Source organism: Lineus longissimus, chromosome 4, assembly GCF_910592395.1.
Source record: "Lineus longissimus chromosome 4, tnLinLong1.2, whole genome shotgun sequence".
Lineage (NCBI taxonomy): Eukaryota > Metazoa > Nemertea > Pilidiophora > Heteronemertea > Lineidae > Lineus > Lineus longissimus.
Window position 1 is genome coordinate 21,828,248 of NC_088311.1, and position 25,406 is coordinate 21,853,653.

The 25,406-nt window shown below is 41.2% G+C and overlaps 2 protein-coding genes and 1 long non-coding RNA gene across 7 annotated transcripts; 2 read left to right on the plus strand and 1 right to left on the minus strand.

Annotated features, from left to right (window-relative positions):
• Nucleotides 1-213: 213 nt before the first annotated feature.
• On the minus strand, nucleotides 214-17,651 carry LOC135486704 (uncharacterized). The gene is made up of 4 exons (XM_064769755.1): nucleotides 17,511-17,651; nucleotides 5,067-5,351; nucleotides 4,074-4,317; nucleotides 214-3,898 (listed from the first exon to the last, which is right to left on the minus strand). The coding sequence occupies exons 1-4, from the start codon at nucleotides 17,575-17,577 to the stop codon at nucleotides 3,802-3,804; spliced, it is 693 nt and encodes a 230-aa protein (XP_064625825.1). The 5' UTR covers nucleotides 17,578-17,651; the 3' UTR covers nucleotides 214-3,801.
• On the plus strand, nucleotides 8,178-14,988 carry LOC135486706 (uncharacterized). The gene is made up of 7 exons (XR_010446741.1): nucleotides 8,178-8,230; nucleotides 8,456-8,515; nucleotides 9,242-9,928; nucleotides 10,497-10,582; nucleotides 10,997-11,121; nucleotides 11,407-11,779; nucleotides 13,092-14,988. It is a non-coding gene; the product is annotated as an uncharacterized LOC135486706 (long non-coding RNA).
• LOC135486705 (plasminogen receptor (KT)-like) lies at nucleotides 17,443-24,726 on the plus strand. Of its 5 annotated transcripts, none has more exons than XM_064769760.1 (5): nucleotides 17,443-17,461; nucleotides 22,316-22,448; nucleotides 22,850-22,980; nucleotides 23,289-23,398; nucleotides 23,981-24,726. In XM_064769760.1, the coding sequence occupies exons 2-5, from the start codon at nucleotides 22,368-22,370 to the stop codon at nucleotides 24,085-24,087; spliced, it is 429 nt and encodes a 142-aa protein (XP_064625830.1). In that variant the 5' UTR covers nucleotides 17,443-17,461; nucleotides 22,316-22,367; the 3' UTR covers nucleotides 24,088-24,726. The 5 variants fall into 5 exon arrangements, with proteins under 5 accessions (XP_064625830.1, XP_064625826.1, XP_064625828.1 ...); XM_064769756.1 differs by lacking the exon at nucleotides 17,443-17,461 and adding an exon at nucleotides 19,352-19,442; XM_064769758.1 differs by lacking the exon at nucleotides 17,443-17,461 and adding an exon at nucleotides 19,376-19,449.
• Nucleotides 24,727-25,406: the final 680 nt, after the last annotated feature.

Below are 25,406 nucleotides of genomic sequence, written 5' to 3' on the forward strand. Positions count from 1 at the left end.
AAAACTCCTCCACAACACTGCACTGATGCGCAACCAGGTTTCGAATTCTCGTGTATGAGATGTTCGCAATGACCTTTGTCAACGCCTTGAGCACATCTTGAACTTCATTGGTTATGCAATTTGTTTTGTAAGGTAGTGGGCAGCCGGAATGTCACTGGCAGGGGTATCCACTATAATAGTGATAATTAGAATGAACAACTAAAGACAACCAAGTAAACAATACAAGATTTATTAGCAAGTTGAGAACAATTATTGCAAAAGTCTATGCAAATGTTTTACTCCTCATAGATGTGCCTTTCCTAGATGTACACTTTTTACAATTAAACAGATCAACAATAAAAATGAAACGGCCAGGGGCCATTGTGCTCACCGTAAGTATTTTTAGTAGACAGTTACAGAAAGTGCTACAGTATGACAATGGTGAATATATTTTTAACTTTGACCTCAGTGACCCTGACAGGTAGGTCAAATAACAAACCAGGGTGATATGTGATGTAGACACATCCACCTGACCATAACAATTTCATCACTCGTTACACTACAGCAATCGGCAAAAAACGATTTCCAAGATGGCCGCCAAATTAAATCTATGGCACCAAATGAATAAAAAAATGAAGAAAATGTAAGATAGAACTCAGAAAAGAAAAAAGGAAAAGATGAAAAATAAAAATATTTTTGGCTGTCCTTGACCGGGGTTTGAACTCACGACCTTTTGATTGCCACAATACGAGGAAAAACCCACAAAAGATGCAATTTCGGCCATATTTGAATTCCGATCTGGCTGAAACTTGGCATACAAATAGTGGCTTCTTAGATTCATCATTACACAAAATTAAAACTCTTTACATTGAACAACGACAAAACGTACCAAGAACGGTAAAGTTTTCAACTTTGACCTCTGTGAACTTGAAAGGTGGGTCAAATCAAAAACCTGTAAGATATGTGATGTATCCTTGCTGGGAGTACCTACCATGAAACTTTTATCAAAAACAAATCAGTAATAAGCGAGAAATCACACTTTTTGAGTTTTGAGTTTGGGCCCCCTGGTGGCCAAGTCAATAATCAGAACGAACCAAAATTCAGTGTAAAAGGTCAACTGACCTAGGGGGTCATTTGTTCAAAGTTTCAAGTTCATTACTGTTGCGGTTGAGAAACGTGCCATAGTTACACTCAAACGGCCAATTTACGCCATTTGACCTCTGCGACCTTAAAAAGTACGTCAAATCCGAAAAATCGTGCAACATCTGAGGTAACCTTGCTAGGGGTCCCTGCCATAAAAATTTCATCAAAAACAATTTGCTAATAAACAGGCTATTGCACTTCTTACTTTTTCAGTTTTGGCCCCCTGGTGGCAAAGTCAAGAATCAGATCAGGCTGAAATTCAGCACCAGAGGTTATCTGATATAGGGGGTTATATGTACCAAGTTTCAAGCTCATAGCTTTGGTGGTTGAGAAACGTGCCATAGTTACACTCAAACGGCCAATTCACGCCATTTGACCTCTGCGACCTTGAAAAGTAGATCAAATTAAAAACCCGTAAGATATATGATGTATCCTTGATATGAGTACCTACCACAAAAGTTTTATCGAAAACAAGACACTAATAAGCGAGATATCACACTTTTTAGATATCCACATTTGGCCCCCTGGTGGCCAAGTAGAGAATCAGATCGGACAGAAATTTAGTGTCACGGGTCATCTGACCTAGGGGGTCATGTGTACAAAGTTTTAAGTTCATAGGCCTAGCGGTTAAAAAACGTGCCACTGTTTTTGAACTAGGATACGACGGACAACGACGACGACGACGACGACGACGACGACGACGACGACGACGACGACGACGACGACGACGACGGACGACGACGGACGACGGACACTGCGGTGTTGTATAGACTCCCCTACGGTGAGCCAACAAGGAAATAATACAGCAAGTGCTAGGGACTTTCATGTCTCCACAAAAGTGTAGGGATTGATTCTTACTGTGACACCAAGGCCATAGGCCGCAGTGCCTTCCTAAATGGCTCCCTGTCCCTACAAGTTTAACAATCAAATAAGCCATCACGGGCCTGCCCTCTGTTCTAGTGCGGCAGGAATAGTTGGCCTCAGTTCCTCCCTGGTTGGACTCCATGCCCCTGACAAGTGCAAGATAGTCAAGGCCAAAGTGGCTTCGCCCCCCCCCCCCCACAGCCTCAAACTCTAGCCCTGAAAGTGATGCCAACTAGTTTGCCACCATGCTACCAGGGGTGGCAGATTCTTCTCCAGTGACTAAAATAATGCAGACGGTGGGTATATATTTCAATTTACATGGTGCAACCTGTTGTTGTCACAGCCAGCACAATATGGACAACCACCACAACATAAGTGCTCAAACATAACATTTTCCAAGTCAATTTACTCAGAATTGATGCATTGGATTGATAAATAATAGACAAATATTGAACACTATTTCTTCCCTGCCCTACAATGTCATCTATCACTCTCTAACTGCCTCCAGTCTTTGAATAACTGTTTCTTGCACACAGCCCTTGCCCATACCAAGTGGTTTCGCTACAATATTGCACTTATTATTTCAAACTCATTTTAGACGTAACTTCATGAGAACTGTTTTGACAACAGGCCATACTTAAAGTACATGTAATAGTATGTACATTTTTCTGATTTTCATGACCCCTCCTCCTTGTGCACAAAATGTACAGGAAAATACGCAGTGAATACGTGCCAAACATTTTCTTGACCCCTCAGATGGGTTCGCACTTTAAAGTATGGCCCCAAAAGTAACATTCTTTGTAGAGGCTTGACTGGACAATATAAAGATTGTCATGAACACATATTAACATCACAATAAAATTCTAAACCAGTCGACAATATTTACTACTGAAATAAACTCATCAAAGAACTCACTGTTTAAAGCACATGGACGGTCACCATTTTCACCCTGCATGATCAGCTACAATGTATGCTTACACAATTTTTTTCCTTAACATACTTCCCATTCCCTCAGACATTTGTGATGTCATTTTAAGGTCGTTTGGAGCAGCTTTGACCATTTAGACCTCCAAAAACCGCTTCAGGTGGTAAAAAAAACCCAAATTGACTTTGGTGTTGTAATTTTGGGCCCCCCCCCCCCACTATTTTGGCACACACAACATTGAACTATTTGATTTTGATGTAATCAAAAAACCTGGGATCCAAATGCAGTACTTACGTAAGAAAATTTGATTGAACATAATGCCCGACGATTTTGTCATCTGCATTCTGAGGACGAACCGGGGAACAAAAGAAGCCCATCATAACTGATCATGTAGCATGATTTTCAACAAGCTCTAAATCCAGAAAAAGTACAATCAAAGTTCAAAGTAATTGTAATACTTTGTCATCAATGAACAAAATATTCAGCATAGGATAGAATAGGACAGCATTGGAATTTCAGATTTATACATTTTGTACATATTAAGAATTAACAGACAAGTTAGTTGTTCTTGATAACAATGGATGTTCATTGACACTAATGATGTAACTCCAAATCCAACATTACTGATTATCCTCCAAACCTGGATATTTTTTAAATGTTATCAAATCAGTCCAACCCAAATTTCAAGTTAATTAAGTCAACATTTATGAAGAGCTGCCCACAAAATTTAATACAAAATTCAACAGTACTTGGTCTTCAATGAATTAAAATTTACAATTTGACATCTGTTCGTGGAAAATTAAACACTTCAAAACAGTCCAGGTTCAAAGTATAAACCGTGAGGATAAACCAATAAATTGACATCCATCTCGCAATGACCTCTAAAAATTTTAGATTGACACAACAAACGAATTTTGTGATGAAAGTTGCACGTCTGAATTGCTGTCCGTAGTTTGAAGGTCCGGAAAACTGTCCGTGTCTTGATGTCTGAAATATAGGCATATTTAACAGTAAGTGAATTATTGATAATGATGAGCACAATATACAGAGGACATCAGGGTCCAAGGATGGTTTTCAAGAAGTAAAATCCGTCTGACACATTTTTTACACTTCGACCTTCGAGGAATAACTTCGAAAAATCTCTTGGATGAAATCCACCTACCTGGTGAATCGTCGAATCCTCCGTCTCCGTTGATACTTTCTCCAAAAATAGAATGCACCTGATATGATGATTATCACTCCAAATAAGCTGAAGACAACACCTAATGCGATGTCTAACGTCGAGACACTTGTCGTTAGTTTTTCACGGAACACTCGTGGATAGTCTCTAGAATATTTACTAGATTCATGGCTTTCGTAATATTTGCCATCTTTCGTTGCAGCTTTAAACAAGTGGCTATCATTACCTTGAAAATGGAGAAAAACTGCGAGTTATATTTACATGTAAGCAAAATGAAAGTGTAAATGTTTGTTTCAACTGCAGAGGCAATCGCGGGAAACTGCACAGTTTTCACACGAGTTGAATTGATATCATCCTAGGTTGACTACAATACATAAAAATGAAGGACCCAGATATGCAATGACTTTCTGAACACTACACGTTCATGTAATATGAGGTCCATTTTCAGCAGGGCTTTGAGAGAGTGTACAAAGTCATGCTATGGTAGGATGGTTGTGAATTAATAATAATAATAAAATTTACATTTATACCCGCAAAATCCAATTCAGAATTGCTCTAATGCAGTCCAAAACAAGTTCGAAAAAGGTGCGTTTTAAGACCCCGTCTGAAGATTTGCTCACTAACTGCATTCTGCAGATCAGGACTGAGGCTATTCCACAGCCTGCATGCTTGGACTGTGAAGCTCCTGCCACTATATGTCCGAAGGCGAAACCTGGGGATCCTGAGAAGACATTTGTCTTCAGACCTCAACGATCGTCAAGGCACATACAATGGCAGGAGTTCTGAGATGTAAGTGGGTGAAAGTCCCTTCAGAGATTTAAAGACTAGTAGAAGAACTTTTGAATTGGATTCTCTGGTGAACAGGTAGCCAGTGGAGAGACCTAAGGACTGGGGTGATGTGGTCAGATTTACGTGACCTTGTAACTATGCGTGCAGCAAGATTTTGCACTTTTTGCAACTTACTTACACACCTACCTGTCTTAAAACTGACAAAGTTCGATGAATATGTATTCTTCAGGTTATCGTGACACAGGATGAATATTGTATACTCTGTTGAAGGCTTGAGTTGGTCCACCTCAAACCCACTCTGAGAAGGAATGTAGTTCTGAATGACCTTCATGTTGACGCCATGTGAAGGGTTGATGCTCAGCTCACACTGTTGGATCATCTTTTTATACGCCGATTGCCAATGAATACGAACTTTGTCACCAGACACTTGCCAAACTGAGATTTTGATCTTCTGGTCATTGCGGGAGGAGCCTGCAAAATAATCATACAAAACATGACAAGCTGAGGCAGAAACAACCGTTTCATTCGCTGCTGCAGTTCAATTCAATTGACCAAATATTATGGCCAACCAGCCAACAACTTTTGTTTCCTTTCTCACATATAGTCCCTCCAGGCCTACTACAATCCATGAGTTTGATCGTCAACACACTGATCCAGTGTAGCCTATATTAATAGGCCTAGGCCCTAGGCCTAGTCATAGTGCGCTGCTTGTAACATGGATGTAAAGCCTCCTTGTTAATGTTATGTTTCGATAGATAAAAGACAGTTTAAGGATGTCGTGCATGTGTGATATAGTTTTCACAACAGCAACAATGTTTTTGTGTCAAACAGATGCGTAAAGATATAGATTTTAATGATGAATGGCGCAGTCACGAGCGTCCAGTTTTGCCATGATCAGGTGACAGCACGACTGATCACAGTGCCAATTCGCCTCGGGTCTCGTTAGGGAGTCTTCCCTGAATGTACGCGTATGTGCTAAAAGTCTGACTGGATTCGCTATAAATAGGACACCTCTGAGGCTCCGTTGTCATGAGTTACCAAATTTGATGAAAAGGGGCCGAGTTTTACTGTTGTTTCGAACGGCGCTCTGTTCACCAACATTGCGTATTTCATAATCATATAGATATTTGTTGGAAATTATTCCTAGCCAAGTCATGTTTAAGTTGAAATTAATTGTTTCTGAGCTCATGAAAATGTTGTCATTCCATCTTAAGGGTTCTTTCCTGAATTTACGCAATGATGACGTGCCCTCTTAATACTTTGGTCTGAGTGCTTGGTACTACGATTAGTCTATAATAGCATTCTCTACGGTATGAACTCTAAGGGTGTATTCAACTTCTCGTTCTCAAATCTGTATGTGATGAAATTCCTCGTCCATGAAACTACAGGACTTTTATGGGTTTTTTATTCTAAATTCACCAGAATTCGAAAAGTTGGTATCCACCAAGTTCACCATTATGACTTTTTTCTACCAGTTTTCATTGCAAGATCTGTTTTAGGAAAAACTAGCAACTCTACTATTTCTATTAGACCCAATCCACAATAATCAAAATGGTTATTTATTCATGGCTTATGGCCAATCTCATTACCAATCTGGCTTCACGGCCTATTAGTGTATTACATCTGACACCTTTGTTTGGTTATCTAAGCCAACAACAGACTCAGTCAACCTTGAAGGAAAGTTTGCGTGTGTTACATAAAACCACTACCTGTCACATTTTATACCTTCCAATGCTTGGTTCAAGCATGCAGTGCAAGCAGAATATTCTTTCTGGCAGGGTGTGCACACTTTGACTCATTTCAACATTATGAAATAGCCAAATTACATGTGTTCAGCATCAATGTTCCAAAAGGTGGGTGTCACCTACTAAATCTTGACATTATATCGTTTTACAGGCAAAAGGGATTTTGGAAGAGAGCCCAACTTTCCTTTGATTATTTTTTTGTGGAAAATATGTATTTTTAGGAGTCATTGCATGAGAGAATCAGGCAAAATCTGGTACTTTCATTGGATCTGGCTGAAAGTTGCTTTTTTCATGACTTCTTGTAGAATTGATGATATTATGTATCTGTTTCAATTTCTCATTCCAGATGCTAATGAAATGGCCAGGGCCATTGTGCTCACCTCATGTGGAGGAAAGATGGATAAAGAGCATGGTATTGTGTCATGTAGTGTTAGGTTTGATGTAGGTCCAAGCAATTACAATTTCCCCAAAATGGCCAATTTACAGTACATTCGACCTCTGTGACCTTGAAAAGTAGGTCAAATCAAAGAAGACCCGGGTGACACATTGAATGGTTGTTAGAATTAGATGTACCTATGATATAAAATTGGTGCCAATCGGGCAAGTCATTACTAGGAATAATGGCATTTTGAAGAATTTAGGATTTGGCCCCCTCCCTGGAGGCCAAATGGCAAATCAGATCGCACCAAACTTCGGTACCTGAGATCACCTGACCAAGGGGTACATGTGTACTTAATTTGTGATCAATAGTCATTGCAGTTAAGAAATGTGCCATAGTTACGGCCTGATGGCGAATTTACGCCATTTGACCTCTGTGACCTTGACAAGAAGGTCAAATTAAAAACCTGTGTGACATATACTGTATGGTGGTTAGATGTACCCATGATATCAAATTGGTGGCAATCGGGCAAGAAGTTAAGGAATAATCACATTTTTAAGGTTTTTGGATTTTGCCCCCTGGTGGTCAAGTGGTGAATCATATTGGACCAAACTTCGGTCCCTGAGATCACCTGACTAAGGGGTAAATGTGTACCAAATTTGGTATCAATAGTCATTGCAGTTTAGAAACGTGCCATCGTTACATCCTAACGGCCAATTTACACCATTTGACCTCTGTGACCTTGAAAAGGAGGTCAAATCAAAAACCCGGAGGATAAATGATGCACCTTTGCTAGAAGTACCTACCATATTTTTTTCAAAATTTCCCGACTACTATTAAGGGAGATATTGCATATTTTCATTTTTAACGTTTGGCCCCCTGGTGGCCGAACCATGAAACGAATCGGACCGAAACTTGGTCTCTAAGGTGTCATTACATAAGGGTACATGTGTACCAAGTTTCAACTCAATAGCTCTAACAGTTACGAAACGTGCCCTGCTAACGGACGACGGACGACGACGACGACGACGACGACGACGACGACGACGACGACGACGACGACGACGACGACGACGACGACGACGACGACGACGACGACGACGACGACGACGACGACGACGACGGACGACGGACGCCACGGTATGGGATAAGCTCACCTCTGCTAAGAGGTGAGCTAAAAACCCTCTCCGCGATTGCAACTGAAGAATCTTGTATGATTTGCAAGGGTATGTATATAAGCACGACGATGGATCGGCATGATATGCCATGACCTGGCTCACATTTATTTCCATAATAAGGTCAACCTCAGCCAAAGGAAAGCAAATCATGTGAAAAATTGAGATTCAACCATAATTTTTCGGCATTTAGTATAATGACTGCTGAGTACTAATACAAATACAAGCAGAAATGCTGTAATTTTATTACACATTTGTGCCAATTTATTATTTCAGATGACACAACCTTGTCCGCAATTGCATTCGAAGATTCTTGTTTGATTTCCAAGAAGAAGGGTAGGTAAAGTATCTGGTTATGACTCGTCTGCCTTGTCAATAGAGGTGCCACTGTCAAATCTGTGTTATTGTTGGTAAAATAAACTTGTAACTTGACTCCCACAGATCCTCAAGGCAGTGAAAATATTCCAGACTTATAATTGGCGAGTTATATGGAAAAAGGATGAAACAATTTATTTTGGCATGAAGAATACAAATTACGAAACACATTCTAACTGTTATCGCCATTGCAACTTTATTATATGCACTCTCCTAACTAATCAAAGATATTAAAACTTTCAACATATCCATAATTTGAATTTCAAAATGAAAGATTTTTATACCAAGAAATGTTTATAAAATGCCGTAATAAATTCGGTACAAATTTTTCCATATCATGTTTTGGTCATGTAATTAAAAATGAATTGACAGTGACACTTCTCTCTCCAAATCAGGCGGGTTATTCAAAAGTTGTAACCATAGTAAGATGTTTTGTGTGCGTGTGTGTGTTTGAGACGGGATAGGAAAAGGGTGCGGGAGGTCATGTGGGGCGGGGGGGGGGAGAGACTATGGTGACTATTGTGAGAGTTGGAAGTGTGTCTGATGACCGACTTGCTCATTTTGTAGCTATTGTTGTTATTCTAGTTGTTAGAGTAGTTATCGTAGTTATCTAGCTATCGTAGTTATCTAGCTATTATAGTTGTTATTCTTTTGTTTCCTGCTTATCATCTATTTAAACCTATTCAGCTTTCAGTTGTCCAGGCCAGGCCAGGTGACCAATGACGATGATAGATCGGGTTCGATTCAAGCTATACGCTTGGTGTATTTGGTTATCGTGACTGGCGACTTGAGTCTATCTCATCTCATGTCCAAGGCGCGGTGGCTGGGTCCCAGGCATGCTTGCCACTTTGTTCTGCGGTCCTCATCTAAGTTTCGACAGTGATGACATGGACTTAGGTTCAAAGTACGTGTTCCCTTTGAGTCATTGTGGTTGATTGATGGGGGGAATAGACAGTTGCGTGTCGCTAGTCATTCAATTGGTCCCCTTGTTTTAGAGTGTTGGCGGGATAAGTCTTACGACTGTTAACAATAGTAAGCAATAGCTGGCCAGCGATCCCCTACCTGATCTCGAGGGGGATGGAATGACTGGGGTTAAGACCTGTTGTTAACCTGCGGAATTTCGTCGGATGAAATGTCAGGCGTGTCCGTGTGGGACTTGTGCTGAACCTGTTTAGTACAAATGACGAAGACATTGGGCTCTTTGGATAACAACAGTGTTCTTCACCTCCTTGTGCCTCACAAAGCTAATAATATACACCCCCTGAAATCGACAAGACGGCGATGAAGAAGGAGAGCCGGCCTCCAACTCGTCAGCCGAGAAGACACTGGATGGACCCCAAGAAGATGTTGCTGCCAATGTTGGAGCCATACAGGGTAAGCATCACTTAGTCGTCAGTTATGTCTGGATTAAAAGAAGACGTCAAAATAACTCTGAAAAAAGTATCAATCTGTCGTACAATTTCAACTTTATACGTATTGGGGTCAGCTACACTCAATTCTGTTCAATCTGTTTTGAAACCTCTTCAACCAATTTGGTTCAAGAATGCAATTGAATGCACTTTGTTGAATTCGCATTGACTGATTCTCATTAAAACTTGTGGTGTGCGCGTTAATACATATCAAAACAGTCCGTTGACAGGGGTCATGCACACAAGCTTGTGTTCTGTCTTGATTATCTACTAATTACAACAAAGGGCAGGGACACTCATCCGCGAAAGGCACGTTACTACAATACGTGGCAAGAGTTGCACTTTTCAAATCGAATTGCATGTGCATTAGGCCAAGTGTGGTGCAGCCGTTTCGAAACTGGTGTAGCCAATTCGTATTCCGGAGAGTGCTCTCTGGAAAACAGTTTTAAATCGAATTCAGTGTGAACGCAGTATGCAGTAGAAACACACAGAAATTAGATAAACCCCTCAACAAAATATATGATTCTTTTTAGGCAGCCCGAGCCAACATTGTACAAGGGACACAGGGACAAGGGACACAGGGACAAGGGACACAAAAGACGATGTTGCAGTCTACAGGGTGAAATTTTGATCTGAATCTTGACGACCAAATAATTAGGAGTTGATCAGAGAAAAATAATAAAAAAAGAAGTAGAACTTAAAGGGTGTCATTGAAATTAATGTCAACTTATACATAGGAATCATCCCAAATAGACTGAAGCCAAAAGAAATTATTTCTTTTCTGTGAACCCTCTACCCCCTTATTAATATTATGACTAAAAACTGAAGACTCTGTCTTCATGTCTTCAACAAATGAAATTGGCCAGGATTCATGAAGATTACGCCTGCCAAAGAGTTTGCCGATCAACATTTTATTCCCAAGAAAACGCTGTCAACTGACAACCATCTCGCCCATATGAAAAGAAGAAAATCTTTTGGTTTCAATCTATTCATTTTGAGATAGGTCCTTGAATGTATTTTTCCTGTTATCTAGCCCTCTGCAGATTGAGATGATGGCTGTCGAGAAGATCCAACCACGCAACCACAGTCTACAATTCGTGCTATGGTAGATGTGACTCTCAACGATTTTGGATGACAAAGGAATCCAATGCATATATGGTAAATATAAACAGATGACAAGACGGTAAATGGGTGAACACGCCATGGGCTGAGTTCGTTTCATCAAGTCGCAAAATGGTTGATTTTATCTTCAAACTGCACGAGCAACCTCAGTTTGGAATTGAATTGCTAATCAAGTGTCAAGAACTCTAGCGTTGTGGTCGTCAGTATTCTAAGCCTTTTAGAAAATTAACTGGTAAATTTGATAAAACTGAATGAAAGGCCCTACGGCACATGCATCAATCATGGTAGAATAATGGAGTAACCTTAAATTTTGTTTTCCAGTCGCTCGCAGATACGGGCAGACGACGGAGATTCGAGTGGATTCAGTGGATCGAATGGTTGCGCTGAGGGATATCCATGTGCAGGAGTGATGAACCACAGTTCAGCAAACGATGCCTTGACAGACCAATTCAAGGAGAACCTTCGCTAAGATGAAGAAGGGAACGTGTTTACTGTGTGTATGGGAAGGACACTTAAATGTCCGTCATTCTAATAGACTATTATGACAATATTCTAATTGACTAGAATGACAATCCTAACTCGAAAGGGACTCTCTGGACTTACAGAAAGCTACGGACATAGAGCCCTGACATGATACCCTGCAGCCACCATGAGGACAGCCTATCTCATACCTACGGAAGGATGCCATCACACGGTAATATAAACAAATCAATTTCAGTTTTTCAAATGCCCTTAGGTATAGCCATTGGCCTGATTTAGAGATCGTGAGCTCTCTGTTGAGGAACAATTTTCAAATGTTATTTTTGCGACACCAATTACAGTGCAATTTTCATCAAACTCGCGGTGATGATAGTTTGGACCAATCTCAATTAGTAAAACAATAAAATGTTGCAAAAAGAACTGGACGATAAAGAATGTTCTTGGTTGTAAACAGGATAATTTAGTTATGTACATGCAAAGTCAAAGGCTTTAATCACGTTGAAGGGGGACTATAAGCAGGAGTGGGGGGGGGGGGGGTAAATTGGCCATCTTCAGGTGACTAATATGCAAAGTAAGAGCACTGGGTCAGGTTATATTCAGCACTAAATGTATCCCTCATACAGCGTGAATAGTTTCGACATACTCTGAGAGGTGAGAGACCCCTATTGGTGACTTTGTGTTAAACTTATCTTGCCTACCTTGCGGCTGCCTTTTGATTCCTCTTTGGAAAGCTGCCCAGGCACTTATTTGTAATGAGCATGAATATCAACTGTTGCTGATAAACAATAGCTGAAGACTCGGTAGAAACCCTTTGGTAGTGATGGTCAGGGTCTGGTTGCAAGTATTAAATAAAAGTAAAAGTGTGTTGTTTTATTACATAAGCAGTATTATGGCAACACCTTTTTGCACTCAATATAAAGAATGGTTAAAACTATCATCTGTGCAATTCTGATGAAAATCGCGTTGTTAGTATTCTAAAATACCTGGATTTAGAATGAACCGCACTTGTGTAAATGCACCATGTGCCAACAAAGCCTCGTTTTGAGTTCAGCGGTTATGGTTAGGCCGCTTGGGTTGGTGCAATGTCGGTATTGATTGACTAACCAAAACCACAAGGGTGGAGCTAAACCTCGGCTCAAAATAATGACTTGGAAAATGCTCCTTAACCAAACCGCACTTTTGACAAAACTTCCCAAATTCTAGTCCTTTACCTCCCTCTGAAACTGCTGATTAAGGCTAGAATTAGTCATTGTAATGAAATCAGGCATGTCGGGGAGGAACACAGATTTGTGTCTCTTGCTCATCCAAAGCAGCGCTCAGCGTGAGAGTCCTAAATGAAGGTTTAATAGAGAAGATGTTTTCGAAAAGTTCTTCGTCTGAAACCTATAGCACTTTTCTTAACCAGCATGAATTGTCTACTACCACAAGATTATACGGTCAGCACAATGGCCCGGCCCCTTGACATTGAATTATCAACTTGAGCATGAATGAACAACCTTAATTTTATGTTGTCTTTTTCTTTTCAGCATGATGAGCCATCCCACAGAAGGGAGAAGGATGTTGTTGACCCAGCACATCCCAACCATGCTCCCATCGCCGTCAAGTAACAGTACGACGGTTAGATTGTATTTTGTCACCGTAGGCTTTATCGTTTTATCAAAATATCTGATTGAAAGGTGATTTAATGAAAATTCAAATTTTTCTGATGGTGAGAAGGCAAATATTTACTCTGCTTATGACAAGCATAGATTGTTTTAATCTATGTTTGGTTATGATCATGACTTGTGCCATGGTTCAAAATCTTACACTTTTCAAAGAAGGGATTGAAATTATCATTATGGCTTGTTTATGGCTAACAAGGGAGCCAATGATAAGTCGCTCCAGAACCCAAACAAAATAATTTTCAAGCTAAGTTTTGTTCTTAAGATAAGAAGGAATAACAATTTGGGGGATGGGTTGTTTGTGGCTACCAGAGAAGCCAACAGCTGCCAGATGAGGACCCTGAAATTCTTTTCAGGCAAAAGTTATTTGTATGCTTAAAAATCACCGAATTCATCAGATATTTACTGGTATATCCATCACTTTTGACATGGGGTCCATGTGTTCTTGTTTCGCTGACCCCACGAAACAAGAACACATGTGTCTGATGGAACTGTAGGCCTTTCATACTGTTCCTCAATCTCATCAGTACCACAGAATCAACTGACATGGCCTGGGCTCTGATGCCCATGACCTTACATCACACTGGCTGGTTCAGTTGCTCAATACATGTACTATCATGCTCGAGACAAATGACCAACAGTGAATTGTTGAATTTGAATTTCCTCCTTGAAGAAATACCAAAACATCTTTCCAGTTGAACTAAAACAGTCAGATTTAAAACTCTCACTGTTTTATTCGAAATTTAAAGACTGATCCTTCCCTAGTGGTCACACTGTGAGCCGTTGTCAAAGCATGTCATTCGACAATGGTGGCATGCATGCATGTTTTGTTATGGCTTAACAGGGACCCCAAATTGTTGATGATGATGTTGTCCATGGGTACATCACCTTGGGCAATGAGTGATCACAATGGTTCCTTGATGACAATTTTTTACATGATACTGAATTGATTGAGAAAAGTGTAGCTTAAAAACGTCAACTTTTAGACGTTTTAAAACTTTTGTCCTGTATGAATGTATTTGTAAATCTTGCATGTAAATATTTTGTAAAATGTCTAATGAGATCTAGACTCCATGACTTGGCAAAAAGTATGGCAAAGCCAACTTTTAATCTTTGCCCTGTCGAGGTCACCTCTTTTGTCATGCAAACCACATGTCATAACTGCTCCCTTTGTTATGCTAAGTGGCAGCCAGCTCTGTCCAGTGGCCATGACAAATGTGGTTCCTTTGTTATTCAAATCATCAGCAGTGACCAAATCTATTGTAAGCTCACATGGCTCACCTGAAGGCATGAACAATAGGTTTTAATACAATAGCTATTCATGTATTATAAACATGATGAATGCATGGAGAGGTTTAGTGCTAACTCAAACCATTGTGGTGGAGTACATGTAGTTGAGTCTATTGTTTTTGATCTCAATTTAGCATTGTGTTGCAAGGACACTTATCAGTGTTTCTTTGTGACATCTTGTAAAGAAGTTGACCACGTCTTAAAGGGATAGAAAAACTATCTCCCGGTCCTCTTCTTGTATTGGGCTTTCGGAGTGGTGCAGCCAAAAAATAATGTACTACGATCATTGTATGAACTATAATATACAATGTATTAAGTCATTTCAAACATAAGCACCTGTGTGATGGAGATGGCGACTCCCTCCGACTGCGTAGGTTTTCTCCCGGTATGCGGGTTTCCTCCTACACTACATTCCAAATCGTCATCTGTTTTCTTTGTAATGTACAGCAATAAAGTTTTTTTGAAAGAGAAACATTTTTTTTCTTATTGACTCGCCTGTTGACACACCATCACTAATCGAAACTTTTCATCGGAGCCACTGTTGTGCTTACCAGATATTGACCTTAAAAATTGGTCAAATAAAAAATCCCCCCCCCACCCCCGAGGTCATCTTACCAAGTGGATCATGCATAAGGTTGCAATGACCAGAACCACTGTCTTGGACTACAAGCGCATACTGACCTTTGCACCCAAGGGGAAGAGTCCATTGATCATAATATTTGTTTGCATGGTAGTTCACTACCACTCGAGCTGTTTTCATGCTGGGTAAAAAACCAGTGGCATTCATTATAAGATAAGCCCCGAACCACAATCCTAGTCATGCTAAAAAAAGTCCCTTTGTTTTGATACAGATTATCGTGTTCCCCGAAATCTCATTCTGAGGAAATCGGGGGTTAATGTTCGCTTCTCAGCTTCAAACCCCCCAGGGACAATGTCACAATCTGTTCAACACCAGCATGGGCTGTCCACAGGTGGCAACATTGTCCTTGCAGCATCGCTTGAACAGTTTGGGTCCACAAAGGACTACTCATTTTGTAGGGGGGTCGAGATTTCATGCATCCACATCAATTTTACCCTGGAGCATCATCAGACGTTGTGACATTGTCCCTCCCTGCGGCATCTACCACTAAGTCTTTGTGCAAATGCTCACATCATAAAAAGGATCACAGAACTACCCCGAGTGATTATGATCTCCAGTCAAAGACCAACAACAGGATGCATCAGGACTCCACCCTACCGTTCTTTCTGCCCATGAGATGTAATTCTTTCAACTGCAAGTGATTCCACTTGAAAGTAACGGATGGAGTAACGAATGAAGTAACTATGGTTCCTATCAGATTTACAGTACTGCCACGTGCGTCAGAGTTTCCCGCCAGAAGAATGAGACGGTCACATGACAGACACGACAGAGGGAATTCCTCAGTCCGTCAACGCTCACCACATCCTCTGCAAGTAGTTTTTCGTTTATCTTAATGTCTCGCGTAGTGTGCAGTTTGTGGCACAGCAAGTTTGAGAGTTTATTGGCACTTATTACGTTTTTGTTTAGCTTTAGCATGATAATATTTCTATTATTTCTAGTGTTATTTTGAGTGATATATCCCCACCCGTTCAGCACCGCAGAGCATACTTCATCGTCTGTCCTTGGAACTGTCCACAGAACATTGCAGAATGATCCGCCAATAAGCGGCTCGTGTTTTGTTAAAAAATATAAGATTCGAGTTGAAATACTCTGTAAAGATCCCATATACGGTGATCTTTTCAAACATGCATCGAATCTGGTAATTATATACAATAACTTATTATTCACGTAGTTTCTATAATCATAATACACACTTGGTATGACTACATTTGGTCATTCAATCAATGGCATCCGACAATCGGACATGGGCTAATGCACACATTTGTCATTTCCCCCAACCTGATCTTTTTTCTGAAATCTAATTGTTCGCCACACATCACAGGAACGTAACACATAAGTGAACACAGGTTGGACAATGCTTCAAAAGATTATCGTGAATGTACTTTTCATTAGGTCATCCAACATGTCCATCGGCGGCATCCCATAGATTGACATCATCGATGTCGTCTTCATTCCAGCCAAGGAATTACTGTCGTTTCGCTACATTGCCAGTTCGCTACAAGTCGTTTCGCTACATGTGGCGGTCGTTTCGCTACATGGTAGGTCGTTTCGCTACATGGGTGGAGTCGTTTCGCTACATGATGGGTATGGTCGTTTCGCTACATGGAGGACGTTTCGCTACATGGGTGAGACGAGCGAGCCAACGCGAAGGCCTTGCAAAGGCCTCCAAATCTGCGTTGGAGTGCGTTTGAATGACCCCTGTCAATCAATAATAAGTACGTATACACGGATACAGACGTTTGAGCGAGCCAACGCGAAGGCCTTGCAAAGGCCTCCAAATCTGCGTTGAAGTGCGGTTGAATGACCCCTGTCAATCAATAATAAGTACGTAATTGAGCGAGCCAACGCGAATGGATGTCTATGAGGTTACTGGTCCATTCAAGTGCGAACAAACGACAAGAACCCCTTGCGCGCCATCAAACCGTATAAGTTTTTTTACCGGCAAACTGTGCTATAATAAATTTGTAGTCACCACCGGGAATTATAGTAGGGTAAAATAGAGTAAAAATAATGACTACATCCATGTAGCGAAACGACTCCACCCATGTAGCGAAACGTCCTCCATGTAGCGAAACGACCATACCCATCATGTAGCGAAACGACTCCACCCATGTAGCGAAACGACCTACCATGTTGCGAAACGACCGCCACATGTAGCGAAACGACTTGTAGCGAACTGGCAATGTAGCGAAACAGCCTGATACCCTCTACAACGCTGTGCAATGCATTGGAATTATGCATAAGACATGCCATGCATGCACTACTGCACAGTACACGACGCTGTCAGATGAACCGCAAGCACAAGGTAAACACTGCAATTCGTTCACTGCTTACGAAGAATTGAAACAGCTTACCGACTAATGACGATGTCAGCATAATTGACAAAACAACAAACAATATTGCCAAGTACATCTTGAACATGGATTTGTCTTTTTAAGAAGCTTTTTTTGAGCAAACTAGTACGAAATCACAAAAACTGAGTGAAACTTCCGCCATGTTGCGACCTATTGAGAGGTTATACTAAACAGCGTCCACCAGCGTCCACCAAGTTTAAAAGCATATTTAGAGTCATTAAAATAAAATCTGATGGTCATAAACAAGGGGTCATAAACGAAATAAATAGGACATTTTCCACATTTCTTGGAGGTTGATTGATAGGGCTTCCCATATACATGTGATTTTAGACAACATCTCCCTTATCTTACACCCCAATAATATGTAAAGAGCAATCTCTAGTGAACTCACACAACTGTTTGACATGGGGGAGCCCCCAAACCCCTGTCCTTCTGACATATATAGCCAGTAAATTGGGGGATGAGTCCCCCAAACCCCCTCCCCGTTCTCTGAAAGTGACAGGTTTTAGTCAGTACATTGGGGGGAAGGCCCCCCCCCCAACCCCCCCCCCATTGGACTCTAAAAATAGAATTCCTTGGAGACGCTGAACAATAAGGCCCCATAAAGAAATAGTCCCCGCCCCGGTAGCTGTCTCATATCTGCTGAAAGAAGCAGCTCTTTGTGGTGAAATAATAATAGAATGCATGTCATGACACCCAGGAGCTTTTTCTCATTTCTGAAACAGTTGCATGGTTGGAATGAATTGCCAAATCAGTCCGTCAAATCTCTATGCAATGAAAATTGAAATGTCACAACTGTCTCCACCGACGTTGTCCTGTATGTCCTAGCAGACGATTTTTAAATAAATGATGTGATTGATATATCTGCACCAGGTAGCATACTAATGCTGTCTTTATCATACCTTCAAAGGCACTATGGGCCTGGCAAACTTCCATCTCCAATCACATCAAAGTATGTTGGACACTTGAGAGGGAGTCCGTGTTTCTGTTGTGGTTCGAAAACGTGAATGCGGAGGGCGGGTATGAGTTTCCTTCGGGGATCATACGGACTGGGCCTTGAACTGAATGAATGGATGGTACATGTATCTAACTCTGAGGTGTCCAGCCATAACGTCCCCCAGTCACAACGTCCCCCACTTTCATACTACCAGAACGTCGCCCTTCAATATGGGCGCAGAAATCTACATGGGTGACAATGACCGATGGTGAGATATGCCATGGCAGGAAATGAATACTTTGATCAACTTTATTTTGCAGAAAACAGGAGCCCTTACGAAATGCAGTGGTAGAAGGAGAGGAGTCACCTCTTGTACTTCTACTTGTACTTCCTGGGTTGTCTAATATTTCATTTTGTAGCATTTAATGTATATCTTTTGAAATAAATGACTTGTTTAATATGACTGTTCAATTCTGTCTGGTAATGAGTAGAAGGGAGGGAGAGGTGTCATGACACTAATTGCTGACCACTTCGACATCTCATCCGGGATCTCATCACTTTCGTGAGTAGAAGGGAGCGAAGGTGTCATGACACTTAACCAAACGTTGAAGTCAACAAGAGAAATATATATTTTTTATGACTTTTGGTATGAATTCACATGAGAAAGAATCTTGTTCAAAATCTGATGATAATATCTCAGCTGATTTTCATTGACACTGCCATCAACTGAAAGTAAACGAAAAGTTTTAAAATAGTTTTAAAATTCCATTACAACTAGCGCCAAAGCCAGCCACGTGCTATTTTCCCGCCATTAATGCTGGGTTCAGACAAGGCCGCAATCTTGACACGAGAGGCGTTGAATTTTAATTTCGGCACTGTGCGAGTTTGACAAGGCCGGACACGAGCATATGCATGTACAGTTTACAAGAAGCGACAACCACAACTAACATAGATTGCCGACGGATTCCATTGCCGACCTGCAGAAAAATTGCGGTGTAAGATGTAATTATTGGAGTTGATTTGCTCAACTTAGCATCGTTCAAAAGTCTTGAAATTAACAGACGTGCTGTATATGTATGTAAACAGTACAAATATAGTAACGACTTTAGAATTCCCGATCGGAAGTAATATGTAAAGTCAAGAACTTAGTGAGCCCCCCTTTAGGTCGGGGGAGCTCCCCCGAACCCCCCTACGAGCATATGTTAAGTGCAAGCTCTAACAACTACAGCTGTTACAATGGGGGGACACCCCCCAAACCCCCCTCCGTCGACATAGGTTTTTACCAGTGCGTTGGGGGGAAGCTCCCCCCAAACCCCCCCCCCCGGTGGACAGTCAACTAGCCCTTCTGTGTCATACTGCTGGAGGGGGGGGGGGTGCGATGGGACCATCCATATAGTTCCTTCCGACACATTTTTGTTTTGGTAAAGTAATACATTGTGATTGTCCTTATTCACGGGAATCGGGCGTTTCCAGTGATATACGACACAAATAGGTTGTCCTCATGCATTCACTTTGGAAACGCATTTTAAAATAGATGTTACGTCCTGTTAATGGGGCACGTCATCATCGCGTACATTTGGGAAAAACTCCCTAACGAGACCGGAGCAGACGGCTGAAAGTAGTTTATTTATTGGCCGCTAGGGTGCAGAATGTCGCTCACCCGAATTTTTCACGCAACTTTTGCTAAATAGAGCTAGTTCTAGTTTGTGATTCATTTTGATACTTCAGATTTGGGCAGTAGACCAATATAACTTAGTCGTCAGTGTGGTTTTAAGCTGGAAAAACGTATTTGTTTTTCTTAAAGTGCCTTTTTTGGACGGGTGTGTGCGATTGTTTTGTTTTTATGTCACGTGACCTCGATCATGTCGACACAAAATTGAAATAAACCACCCTTTTCTGTCATTATTTAGGACGGATATTTCTCTAATAAAATATTAATATAATTGGCCAATTTCTTAGGCATATGATGTAGCGAATTCCCATGAAGATTTAAATTAATTTCAACAAATGGGATAGCAACCACCACCGGAAGATCGCGGAGAAATCGGTAAACTCAACGGAGTTAATTCAGAAAAATACCAAAAAAAATTGTTTGTTGGATATACAATAATTACTCTCTTTATTTCTCTTCATTTACATTATATACTCCCGCACACACGTGTATCTTAAGAGCCCCTCCTAAAGGGGGTCTTATTAGAGATGGTCCAGAGAAGAGCGGCCAGATGGGCAACTGGCAGGCACCACAACACCAGCAACGTGACCGAGATGATAGGCACCCTAGGTTGGCCCATCCTTGCGGAACGAAGACGGCAAGCCAGGCTCCTGCTCTTCTTCAAAATCCTCCAGCTGCAGGTCGTCGTTGAACACCACCTCATCGCGACAACCAGAAGGACCAGACATGGCAACTCAAGATCCTTCAGGCAGGACCACACCACCACCGAGGCCCAAAGAAATTCCTTCTTCCCGCGTACGACCGTCGACTGGAACAGCCTACCTGAAGCCACAGTGACGGCCGAGAACACCGACGCCTTCAGGAAGATGCTCACCACTTAGACCAGCGCTGATTTTAACTATTTTACCTTGCACGACCTTACATTTTATCAACTTTTACCATCCACCAACCAAGCTTTTATCTGTTCAACATGCGCCTGGGACTAATGGTCTGCTTAGACTGAAACCCAGTATTGGAAGAAGAAGATTAGCCTGGTACCACTGGCCACCGTCAGACGACGCTGTTGTGTTTGACCGTCCGTCCCGTCAATACAAAAGTCAAAATAGGTCAAACACAACAGCGTCGTCTGACGGTGGCCAGTGGTACCAGGCTACGGAAGTATAGGTCCAAGGCGCGAATGAATACCGAATAGGAAGCTGTTATTGACACGACGGTCGTGCCCCGAATGGTTATTGTTAGCACTGCGGACCCGACCGTCGTTTCCGCAATGCAGGCTCCCTTCATTGCGGAAATGACGACGTCGTGCCAACAAGAACGAAATTTGGTGTTGCGTACCCGACCGTGCGTGAATATAAAACATGGACTGGAACAACCTGAATACGGCTTACCGACCGTCGTGCAAGCAGCGATGAAACTTAGTATTGCGGACCCGACCGTACCGTGGCACGGCCGTCGTGGCTGCAAGTCTTACCCTGCATCACTGCGGACACGACGGTCGGGTAATGCTCTTACAGATTATGGCGCTGCAGACACGACGGTCGTGTCAATAGTCACTTCGTACCGAATAATGAATAAGTAAGTCAACATGCAACATGCTACGCGCAACCCTGCGCGCAACCTAACCATGGAATTCCCCTAACCATCTCTTTTAAACCGATTCACAACTTATATAGTGCGGAGGAACATCCGATCGGTAATTCTAGTTCAGCCCAAATGTAAATATTCTGATGATAAAAAACACTATATTTTTTCAGCATTTTCCGCAAGTTGGTAAAGGTCGGGAATTAGTATGACCCCTCTGCAGGCTCTGGCTCTGTTTGTGAACAAACCCTTGCCTTGGATTGGAGTATTCCCTTTACCTCAGTTTGTAATACTAAAGTGATGTATCTAGGAATACAGTCGAACTTCACTGAAAACTAATGATGTGTTGATGAGTTCAATGAATTCAATTCCTTTGATTTTCTTGGCGAACATACGTCCGACAATGACCAGTTGACGTGTACCTCTATACGCATTGCCATTTGTGTGTAAACAGTTCTCTATTTTCCGACGAAACTCAGCCTCGTGGCTTCTTCTTCTCATTGTCCGCGTAAAAGATAATTCCCATCCTTCGCATACCACTTTTACTTGACCAAGTCATCTGTCTTGTCCAGTGTCAGTCGTTGTCTTCGCTCTAAATATCAATTTATTTTTCAGACTACTGGGGCTTCTTTTACTTGACGACATCAGGGGGTAAAGATCTGTCAAAATGGGCTCAATCGTTGGCAAAGCAATGGATGAGAACATGAAGAAACAACAAGCCTTCATGGTGGAGAATCAGAAAACAATGGTAACATCATATCTATTTTAAAATGGTGTCTAGGCCTACTTCTTAGTCTATTTTAAAAGATATTTAATTTGAAATATACGAAAGATGCGTAAAAGAATTGGACACCTGTTCCAAGTCAAATTTATTTTGAGAGAAGGACTGCCATTATCAAAAGTCTTCCAACAACTACAGTATGCACAAGTGACATATAAACCAAGAATGATGCCACTCAAAAAAACGCTCCCAAGCCAAAATCTGTCCCACCAACTGTCGTGAGTGTATTCCTCCTTTAGATTAAAAAGGTTGTTAAAGAGCTTTTGGGGCAGAAGTTGGAAATGTTTCATGGAATGTCAATTTCACGAAAAGAAACTTTGACCAACTTTAGCATAAAACATTGTTTAAATTTATTTCTATATTTCAAGTTGGAACGACAGATTCAGATGCAGAATCTAATGCGTGAGAAAATGATGGCCTTTCAGTTGGCAAAAAGCCGAGAATGTTTTACTTGGTTAGCTTCTGGATACAGTGTTATAGCATTCGGCCTTTTAGCTGGGTAAGTCGACAAATATTAAGTGTTGGAATTTTCGATTGTGTTTGGGGCATGAAATGATACCCTTGAACTCTTCCAGTTTCTCCATCGTTACATATAGTCCATTTGAGGAACAATGACACTCAGATCTTTGGTACCTGTAATTCCACACAGAAAGCAATGTAGTTAAACGCAATGTCTTTTTTCATGTAAAAACTACAGAGGATGAGGTATCTAAGCGTGCTCACTTTGCCAACTTTTGTGCAGTATTGCCTGGTTGGAAAAGACCACCCTTTAGACTTTATGTCAACCGTGGATTTATCGTTTTTCAGGTTTCGTCGCACAAGAAATCCTGGCGTGGTGGCGCCACTTGTTCCGTTAGGATTTGTCCTCGCCTATAATTACGATCTGGCATATGGTTCAAAGATACACAGAATACGAGGTTCGTCTTAAACACTGCGCAAACGAGCAATTTAAATCACTCGATCTGCAATTGTAATCGCCATTATGTGCGACAAGAAGATCTCTCATCTGCAGGTACAACTCATAGTTGCTGTGTTTGATATTGATGGCAGGTTACTGCGATCACCAATTTTTTCTGAGGTGCCGGCAATATCCAATAGAAAGAAGAACGGTTCCGTTGTCTGTACCTTTACCGTGATGTCATCACACTTCGTCATTTAGTCCTGTCACGTTCAGTAGATTGCCCACAAGGAGTTGTTTATAAAGATCACTACACAATCTGTTTTACAACCATATCGATGTAAGAAGTGGGTAAAGGCCTTGTAAGGATCGTCTTTTCTGTCGGCTAAAACATTAGTCTGTTGAGAGTTCCTGTATACTGGGTGGTTGTTTATGTTTGGAGTTGGGATTCGGGGAGATGAAGGGGTCAAGTTCAATGATGGCATTGTTAGGATTTTGAAACACGTTGATGGTATGGATGATCCCTAATGTATTTATGTTGCTTTACTGTGCTAAAAATCAGGGATTTAGTGCACTACATCAGATTTTGATGATTTTTCAGAGGAAGCTGATAGGATGCTGGCAGAAGAAGGAAGCCTACTAGAATTACCTCAGGGACTACCTACTCTTGTTCAAATTGAGGAGAGGAGAGGACAAGCGGACAAATAGGACAACGATTGATCTCTTAGTGTTGATAGGGCAATAATCATGATGGTATTAGAATGTGGGAGAATGGATTTAACTTTGATGGCACCACAGCTAACAATAAGGCAAAGACATTAACCCATTCTCTCACAATAACATATGCACAATTATTTTATGGCAAAAAATCATCCAGGAAATGCATGTACAACATCTCAGGGCCATACTTGAGGAAGTATTTTGAAGAGCAGTAAATCAGGTGTCGTAGAATAGAAATAATAGCAGTCTCATTTAATTACTTGCTTCTAACATAAGTCATGATAATGGACCATTTGTAGGTTAATTAACTATATTTTGATGGGTAATCGTGGTTGTGTAGATATTCTAAATTCATATGAAGCAGCAAAGTCAATGTGGTCAGTCGTCTGGGCTGACAAGAACAACAGCCAAACATATCAGGCTGTGAAAAAATCAAGTTGTTTACTGTGCTTGATATGTAGGAGATAGAATGGTCCTGTGTCTACTGCCAGGTTTCAATGTAAACGGGTACATTATGTGCTATTTGTAAATAAGACTGATTAAGCTCTCTTGTTAACCACATATTCTGTAGATTTCTGTTTATGTATCCTTTTGTAATAAATGCACACTTATCAAAGTAATTTATGATGACAATATAGTTTCCGTTTTTTTTTATCTTACTCTAATTTCAGTTGGTCTATATAGTTATGGTCTTCCATTCTTTGATCAAACTTGCCCAAATATATTGGTTCATTTTGGGAATCTACGTGTGTCTCATCTTTGTCAAAGACCCTGCCGGATTCAGGTGTCTAATGGTGTCTTCTTTGTTGAGGTAAATTTTGTAGATTGTCAGTTAAACCTTCTTGATAGCTCTGCATTCTGAGCTTCAGGGCCTTCACATGGGAGTGGCGACCTCTACCTTTGCAGGCAAAGGGACAAGCATGGAACTGACCCTGGTATATATGCGAAGTTGACCTCTGTGCGGATACACGGTCAACTTCATTTGAATAAGAGCATAAAACGGGCGAATCGGTTGAATTATGATGTCTTCCCAATTGACGTCATTGCCAGTAATAGTTGAATGCTGCAAATACGACCAGGAGCCGTCATTGGAGCTAATGCATTTGTAGTATGTACCGATACATCCATGTACCATAGCGCAATGCCAATGGGTCTTTGTATCACGCAGGTCACATGAATTGGATGAACAAAAGTTGTTCCAGCTTTCTAGGTGAGGTGCTGTTACCTGGTTATGCGCTGCGTGTCAATCCCCCGTCTTGACTTCGTGATATTTATCTTGCCCACGCTACGAATGCATGACAGAGGTA

Bases quoted from the DNA above. Each gene is read 5' to 3' on its own strand.
- LOC135486704 (XM_064769755.1), bottom strand. From the start codon at position 17,577: ATGTTCAAGATGTACTTGGCAATATTGTTTGTTGTTTTGTCAATTATG. The intron at 5,352-17,510 runs GTAAGCTGTTTC...ATTATTTTGCAG, and splicing joins GCTGACATCGTCATTAGTCG to GCTCCTCCCGCAATGACCAG. The intron at 3,899-4,073 runs GTAGGTGGATTT...CCTATATTTCAG, and splicing joins AGGATTCGACGATTCACCAG to ACATCAAGACACGGACAGTT.
- LOC135486705 (XM_064769760.1), top strand. From the start codon at position 22,368: ATGGGCTCAATCGTTGGCAAAGCAATGGATGAGAACATGAAGAAACAA. The intron at 22,449-22,849 runs GTAACATCATAT...CTATATTTCAAG, and splicing joins TGGAGAATCAGAAAACAATG to TTGGAACGACAGATTCAGAT. The intron at 22,981-23,288 runs GTAAGTCGACAA...ATCGTTTTTCAG, and splicing joins GCATTCGGCCTTTTAGCTGG to GTTTCGTCGCACAAGAAATC.